Genomic DNA, 8,700 nt, shown 5'->3' with positions numbered 1-8,700 from the left:
GAGAGAGAGAGAGAGAGAGAGAGAGAGAGAGAGAGAGAGAGAGAGAGAGAGAGAGAGAGAGAGAGAGTAAGCCGCCCTGCTTTTGAAGCTCCTCTCCGCCTCGAATTGAGGCTAAAGGGTCAAACCAAGAGAAGAAGGCATTTGTTAAAAACGATGGCCCCGAAGAGAGATTAGTCGGCGTCGGCTGAAAGCTCATCTAACATCATCCAGTCGCAGTGTGAATCTGTTTTACAACGACATATTAGCAGGAAATACCAGTTTGAGCTATTCATCATGTCGTGGAAGTTTTGCCAATTGAATTTTGGGATTAAAGGAAGCCTGTAATCGCCTTTTTTATCACCATCACAGAGGATGCTTTCACATACACGGCAGTGTTGACTAATGCTTTTTTTCAGCTGCTAATGTATCACTGTGTTACAGTAATGAGATGTATTTCGTGTATCCCATTCTTACAGATGTCTCATGATAATAATAGGCTGATTAAAACACACTTGAATGGACGTGCGCTCAATCTCTGTGTGTGTGCCAGTGAAGAGCTGCTGTTCTTTAGACGGACCGTGCTCCTGCCCCGGCTGATGGCTTGTCACTCTCGCCCTGGGCTACCCATGCGAATGGGTGACTACAATAGAGTCAGTAGACAGGAAACACTGGCCTGCCCAGTGGCCTCCTTTCTCCTCCACGTGGACCACAATGGAACGACCCCGTTGTACAATCGGCTGCACATTGATCTCGGCGGCCGTCTGGCCCCCGGCACATTTATTAGCCACCGATCATGGAAGGCCCTCACTAGTCGGCAGGGAGGACGGGCGACATATTTGTTCTCATTGGACGAAATGATCTGGTTATTGTGCGGCCGTGGCCAGGGGACATAAAGCCTTAATGACAAGAGGGTGATGGAATGTCAAGTGTTTAAAAGCATGAATAAATCTAAAGGCTCTCGGGGGACTCTTTGTTTTCCCTGCATGCCGTTCTCTTTTCCTCACTCCACTTTTGCATATTTTATTTCAAAGGAGAATAAAAAAGTATTTCTCTAGAGTGCCCAGTTGCCGTTTGGCTTTGCTTGATGTAATTGTTTTGGGGGTTTTTTGTCAGGCTGTGATAAAGAAGGTAAGAGAGAGGAATAGAAACAGAGTTAGAGTTAGAGAGAGAGATGGAAGGTTGGGATGTGTATGGTTTATGATTACATGTCCTTTTTGTGGAGCACATCAACCATTCGTGCAAAAGGAAACCGCGGCGAGATGAAAAAATGTCCTTCCGTGCCCTCGCGGGCGCCGCAAAGTGACATTGAACGTCCACGCAGAAAATCTCACGCTCAGCCGATATGCATCTTATGTGAGAACCTGCGTTCATCATTTTCGTCTCAGTGTGCCCCGCCCTCCCCCGTCCCCTCCCTCACCCGGTCCCGTGACCACGGTGTCACGGCCGTGCGTGGACCGAGAGTAACGGCAGGACGGGGTCCTGATAAATGAAGGCTGATAAATCAGCGTCGCCGACAGAGGCAGAACAATATCTGCTGAAGCAGCGGGTGAGCCGTTCCACAGATATCTGCCTGCAGTCAGTGGGAACACGGGGGAGCCGTAGATCACGGATCTGGATGTTTGGTGGACCGCCGCGCAAAGAACCCGCGACTCAGGAGCAGGCCCCCCCCCCCCCCCGCCGGTCTCCGTGGGTGAAGCAATCCAAACCAATCGATCTAATATCACACTTAGAAGGCAGCGGCGTAGAAATGAAATTGATTGATTCCACACAAGCGACTAGGTCTATACACAAATACATTAAAGACTGCACCTGCCCCGCGTGTGCACTCGCTGTCATCCAGAGCCCGCTTACTTATTCATGCAAAGGTAGCGTGCAGGGACCGGGGACCAGAAGAAATATGGGCTCGCTGCTGCGGGCTAGAAAGTTCCTATCGATAGCCCGGGTAGCATCCATCTTCCCAAAGTCCACCAAAGGTCAGGAGCAGCATAATTTATAAGCTTGTTTGCATCGGATCCTAGTCTGTATTCTGCATGTTTACTGGCACCCCCCCCCCCCCCCCCACGGAGGCCGGGTTGGATCCGAGACACTTTGTTCAGCCATCCACACACACGCGCCGAGGAGCTGAGGACGGCTGTCTAGTAAATCTGCGATGGCGAGGGGGCGTCGGTGGAAGCATTGTTTCACAGTCAATAAAAGGGGCCCTGGGGTGCTTGTAAGAACAGCAATCTGCAGCCATTTTCCAAAGAGAACATCTTGGGAGTACTCGGTGGGGTTATAAATTGAGTTGCTACCCGCATTTGGAGTTAATATTTTGAAATATAAAATATATATATAATAATGTGCGGGTATATTGCAGTATCGACTGGGAAAAGACAACGGAGTCACTGGAATGCAATGTGCACACGGGAGACAGAAGGATACACAACAAAGCCCACAATGCTAGCCAGCACATAACAGCTCATTATTTATTCATCTTTGTATTCCTGAGGTGTTTGCTCTGTTTTTTTCCTAAATGTGCATTTGCTATGTCAAAGACATAAACTGGCAGATGAAACCGATGTCGTGCCCATCCAACTTAATTAGCTTTGCACATAATCCCGGCCCGTTTGCATTCCCTTGCATTACTATTTTTATCCATTTGTCAGCGCGCTAAAATATGCAGAAACAAGATACTATTTCGAGCAATTATTTCACCCATCCATACGGGACCATATGGCAAATAGAATGATGAAAATATCACACAAGTCATTCCAATTTGCGCTCACTCAATCAACGTCAATGACGATAATCCTCAAACTACGTCGTCCTTTAATGTCCCATAAAACACACTCTTTTTTTTTTGCTTGCGTTGTGTTAACGCCGGTGTCTATAAATGGCAGCAGCGTGTGTTTTTTTGGGGCGTGGATGGTGAAGGAGCCGTGTAGAGGCCTGCCTTTATGTCCTGGGCTCTCTTGGATTGCCGGCTTTCCTTCGGGGATAATCCATATTGTGAAATTGAAGTACAGTGCTGGAATATCAATTCTTTTTTTTTTCTCCCCCTGCTGAGGGTTAATAATAAAAAAAATTAAAAAAAAAAAAAGTAGAGAGACAGGACTTTACAGCTTGGTGGATATGAACCCGCTGGAGCAATCTGAACATCGTGATGACAATATGGCGGGAGAGCCTCTGTAGCCCCCGTGCTGCAACTGTAAAGCTACTCATCATCTGTGTATAATTTAAAGCAGTAGTTTGACAGTCGGGACTGTCTGGCGCAGAGTTAGATCGATATAACTCCCAAATCCGTCCGTTAAATGTAGAAAATGTCTAACCACTCCGTTTAATGCCGTAAAATCCCACCTCTGTAAATATGTCCCGCTCGGCTGCACAGTAGTTAAGTAGTTCTTTACGTCTTTAGCCGTAAAAAGCATATGGCGAAGCCCTTTTGAGACGTTGAGTCACGAACCACATCTGTGCCGACCAGAGATCAAAGCAAAGAAAGCATTTAGGCAGAGGTTTAAGTGGTGTTATCACTCGTTTGGCAAAGCAGAAACAAAAGGAAGTACTTTAAAGCCAGCCGTCTGGTTTGAAAACCTCAGAGTTTAAGGAAGTAAATTGGCAAAAAAAAATACCACAAATCTGACTCGGCTGCAGTTGAAACGGCACCTTTGCGGTCTGACAAGTTTGTTGTTTGACATTTCACCCGACGATAGAGAAAAATGTCATGTTGCTTCTGGCTAATGGAGTGCGCAGCTTTGCATACTTTGAGATAAGTGATATGCGCCAGACAAGGTCACCTGAAAACAAGTCTGTAAAAAACACACAAGTCCTCGCCTCACGCAGGAGGATGTATGAGAACAGACTGGTGTTCTTCAGGTGTGTGGAGCAGCTACACCCATTACACCGGCTGAAAAACAAAAGGCAGGTACGGTTCACCGGTCACTCTCTAATAGACATGCGTCTGGGTTCTTGTGCGAGGACTACAAAACCAGACCTGCGCCCGTCTAATTTGGTTGAATTAATAAGCCATGTCCACATCTATTCAGCTGGGTGCAAGGGGAGGGAGGGCAGGTGGAGGCTCACACACACACACACACGTGTCAAGTCTCGTCTTCATCCTTCCACGTGTCCCAGGGGGGCAGCGTGCGGAGTCCCTGGAGTCAGTTTTTGGAGGCGTGCTTCATTTTGAGGTCAAGTCCAATCCGACCTACAGTACTGTACAGTACACATGGCTGACGGCACACAGGTGCCGGATGGATTTGGCATTTTCCACGAGCTTTTGACCTCTGACTTGGCTTAGAAACACAGTGTTCCGGAGTGAGTTTGTTGTTTACAACTTATCATCTAACCGCTTGGCCTAAAGAGTTTGGATTGTGTACAGCGTGTGCAAACGGATAAATACAGGTTTAAATGATTTATTCTCCCCTCTGGTAAAATATTGTAGAATACAATATGTACTATTTTTTTGTTGTCGTTTCGTTTAAAGCTATTGTCCTTAGAGATAGATTGCACAATTCACAATCTAATTACGCCTCTGCAACAATGCTGAGTTTGAGTAAAACCAAATAAACAAAGAGGCAGTTTAGTTTTTAGCTCCAAAATTTGCATTTTATTTGGATGGTCGGGGTCAGAGGTGTATAGTTTGCTTTCCAGTACACATGGTTCTCCTCAAGGCTTAAGTCCAAAACCTTCTCCAGTCTTAAAGCTGATTCAGCAATTAGTGCCTAGCATGTCCCCCCCCCCCCCCCCTCCACCCAACCCACCCCCTTTTTGGTACAAATTCAACAGTTGTGCTGACAAGATCACTACTTCTCCATTTTTATCAATGCATTTTTCTTCACGTTTTATACAAAAAAAAAAAAAACTTTACTTCTACACAGTTAATGTCACCCAGATTTTTTATTTTTTTTTTTCACCTTGTAAATAAATTTGGGAAGCAACATTTTTCATTTCTGTTGTCATGAAAAGATAAAAACATGCAAAAAACTTGAATTTGTAGTCCAAATTATACATTTACAAGTTTGGAACCTTTTGCACTTTTTCATGTACTACAATAAAAGAAAAAGATCAAAGGAGAAAAAAAGAAACATTATGTACACACATCTTTTTACAGTGAAGTAAAGTTGAAAATATCAGATGACTAAGGCAAATAAAGTGTACATAAACTAGACCGAAACAGCTGTTTTTTTTGTTTTTGTAAAATACTACATCACCTCAGAAACAAACGAAAAAAAAAAAAAAATCTGCTACAAAAGTATGATTCATAACTCCCTTTATTTGCAACCAGCTGCATAATTTTTTTTTTTTTAGTGAAAAAGTCTAGAAGTCTAGCGTAATGTACAGTGCTGTTCTTAATTGACTTTCTTTCTGTCCAAGCTAACAGAAGATCCTTCATTTCTTCGTCTTTGTAGTTTATTTAAATAATCTTCAACAAACAGGAGCGTTGTGTAACCGAAGAGGAAAAAAAAGCATGTAGAAGCATACCAGAGTGTAACATACTTAGTTTGAAATCACTCCAAAAGTCAGTACCATTAAAGCCTTGAACATAAAACTAATCATTTAGATCCAAAAAATGTACAAAAAGGCACATTATATCCCAGTGCTTCTGTACTGTGAAATTCAAGTGTAACTGAGCGCATTCAATACCAACAATCCGAGTGGCGACAGCCCACCAGTGTTCCCTCCCCACAGCCTCCATAACCGGACCACAGCCTATGCCTAAGCTTTCAACAAGCATATGTATGCGTAGACTACAACAATAAGCCTAGGTTGGTTGTTTTTGAAAAAAATTCTGAATCAATGTTTATTTCTTTTTTTTTTTGTATTTTTTCTGTCACAGTTCCGTCACTCTCGGGGAATATCAGAAGCCGTCCGTGTCCATCAACAGGAAATCTTTCCTTCGTTTTTTTTTTTTTCTTTTTCTTCTTCTTTCTTTTCTCTCGCATCTCTTCTTCCTTCGCACGCTCTAGTCATCACTTCCGCCGTACATGTCCGCCAGTTTCCTGAAGCGCGGGCCCCAGTCGTTGAGGTAATCGTAGTCCTGGTCGCCCCCGCTGCTGGAGGAGTTGAGGGAGCTGAGGGAGCCGGCCGTGGAGCCGCTGCCCTCGTAGTCGAACACGAGCAGGGAGTCGTAGGGGGGGGCGGTGGGGTCGTTGTCTGCCGCCTTAAGTCCCTGCACGGAAGGAAGCAAAACCGCGGTTAGATGAGGAGATTAAATTAAGTCTGCGCAACAACGCTTCTGCACACAAGTAGACTAATCTGTCCTGCAAACCCAGTGGATGGTTCTACCTCCACTTCAGGAAGTCAGATTAATCAGGCTCTAGTGTTCCTGTGAGTTCCCGCTGTCTTCGGGTCTGAACTCTTTCTGGGATGTCGGATTATCTGCTGCTTGATCGAAAGCCAAGATTGAGCATTTAAGACGAGAGGGGCTATGTGTTATCTCGGGGGGGGGGGGGTCTATTCCGAAGATTGTACTCAACATTCCCAGAAATCCTCGCCGCGGCATGAGAGGTCCTTATGGATTGTTATTGATTTCCAGCCGGGACTCATGGGACTTGATGGATTGCTAATCTAGGAGTTGAGATGTGCTTTGGCCATGAACCACTTTGGATCTAAGCCTGGTTTCTGCCAGGTAACCCAACAAATAAGAAATGAATTAACAGAAGTGGAGCAACGTGACAAAAAAATAAATAAAAAAATCGAGACCTCTGCCCAACTTGTCAAAGATTTATAGTTTCCTCTGTGCTGCTATCACGGCTGTGAAATGCTCTCAAATAAAAAGACGGATTGAATTAAAGTGCCCGGGCACTTAGCTATTATTTTCCACTTGTTAGCTTCCGTTATGTATTTGCTCAGGGCTGCGATGCTGATAATTTGGTGGGAAATATGACAGATGGATCGTTCATTACAATTACAACCATAATCGCTCCGCTGGTTATGGTCTGCTCCATCTCCAACCAAAAAACCCTGCTGGCAGTTTCATAAGGTTAGTCAATCACAGAACTCAGCCTCGTGGTTTCATAATAACCGGGTCACCAGGCGGGGGGTCCTGCGCTGGAGACTCGGTGAGATGTTGAACTGCCCCCCCCCCCCACTGGTTGGAGTCGCTCCGTCCCACAGATAACAACACAGACTGTAATAAAACCCACTGGTGTTTCCATTCGGACGTCACACCATGCAACAAAAAAAACAACGAGCGCAATCACTTCAGCTTTGTCTCCCCGTGTTTGGCATTGTGTCCACCTGTGACCAACCGAGGTCATGTTAAGTTGGTAAGTTGGCGTGTGCCCTCCCCGACCACCACCACCACCCTTTGTGAGAACAGACCAGTTGCCTAATAGACCTTTGTTTGTCCAACTGTGAGGTTAAAGTCCTTATGCTAAACCTCTGCCTAATGTATTTGTCCCTCTAATTGAATTAAGAGCCACAAGCTCCTGGGGGCGTGTGCACATTTCAGGATGGAGATCAGACGCCTCCCCCCCCCCCCCCCCCCCCCCCCCCCCCCCCCCTCCCCCTCACTGTCTCCCCCACTCCTCGGGTGGCGAGCCCTTATCAGTTAGGTCAGATTCCAGCTCCGTGTGAGCCGCCATAACTGAGCTTTTAGCAACAGTCAAATCTGGGACTGGAAACAGATCAGCGCTGTCTGGTTGCGGTGAGCTTTTTCTGGGTCAGGATGCTCAGACTTGGGTTTGTGTTTCAAAAGGTCTCGTGAGAACGTTAAAATAACAAGCCTGATGAAGGATGGGTGCGCGTTGTCAAACTGTTCGTCGTCGAGCGGCGGGGAAACATTACATTTCCACTTGGCTCAATCGGCCGCCACGACAAAATGCATTATGCGTGTTCACGACACGCGGCGAGAGCGAGAACAAGCGGCGTCTGGGCAAAAGGGATCTGAGAGATGGATTGCCGGGGAGCAGCGCTGAAAGAGCAAGTTCTAATTTAGAAACATGGGCGCCATCCAAAAAACTAGGAGAGAACTCCATTTGTAATGCTGTGAAACTCTTGTCTGTTGGAGCTGGTGAAAAATACATGACTGCTCTTTTCATTTTACATTCTCCCTTCATGCTGGAGTCAATGGTGGCCCCAGGCAAACCAAGGCACTCTGAATAGAGCACTCCGATAGAAAGCCAATGCATTGCTTCTCTCATCTCCTATTTCTATGCGGACACATCTATAACTCTGCTTTGGCGGAAAGTGAGGAGAAAAACAATTGTGTCTAAGTGAGTTAGCGTCATGTACTCTTTGGGCTTCTCAGTGGAAGTGTGTTCTTCTGCTGGAGAACGCTGAAAACAATTCTAATAATAATAATAATAGATTCAATTTAAAGTCCCCCCCGCACTACAAGGCGACGCGCAACTGCTTGATGAGTCCTATAAACCAAATTGTTTATTTAGATAGTTTATGATAATAAAAGTCATTCGGCTTGAAAATGAAATTCCAGCTTTGTAACCACACAGATTCTTTCACTTCATCTGATTTCCTGGGATTTCATTTCACCGTACAACAAAACAATCTCAGTTTACCAAGTACTCTGTGTGTGTTGGATTTTTTTTACCTCATTGATGAAGTCTCCGATGTCTCCAGGGTGGGGTGCTGCTGACCTCATGGGGTACTGTGGCTCAGGGTGGAGGGGTCTCTCGTCTAGACGGCGGATTCCCACCGGCTTGATGGCATCAGGCTCTATCGTGTCCGGCTGCTGGAGCTGACTCAGGTCGTAATCCTATGGGGGGGGGGGGGGGGGGGGGA

At 45.8% G+C, this 8,700-nt stretch overlaps 1 protein-coding gene across 1 annotated transcript in view; it reads right to left on the bottom strand.

Annotated features, from left to right (window-relative positions):
* Positions 1-4,536: 4,536 nt before the first annotated feature.
* Positions 4,537-8,700, bottom strand: part of cdh2 (cadherin 2, type 1, N-cadherin (neuronal)) — a 60,708-nt gene continuing 56,544 nt past the window's right edge. The window contains exons 15-16 of the mRNA XM_031855271.1: positions 8,510-8,674; positions 4,537-6,127 (exon numbers count right to left, since the gene is read on the bottom strand). Of these exons, the coding sequence (XP_031711131.1) occupies positions 5,921-6,127; positions 8,510-8,674 (372 nt within the window). The 3' untranslated portion in view covers positions 4,537-5,920. The remainder of the gene's footprint in view (positions 6,128-8,509; positions 8,675-8,700) is intronic.

Source organism: Anarrhichthys ocellatus, unplaced genomic scaffold, assembly GCF_004355925.1.
Source record: "Anarrhichthys ocellatus isolate YVR2014 unplaced genomic scaffold, GSC_Weel_1.0 scaffold15, whole genome shotgun sequence".
NCBI lineage: Eukaryota > Metazoa > Chordata > Actinopteri > Perciformes > Anarhichadidae > Anarrhichthys > Anarrhichthys ocellatus.
Note: the sequence above shows the minus strand (reverse complement) of the source record. Positions and strands in the feature narration are given on the sequence as shown.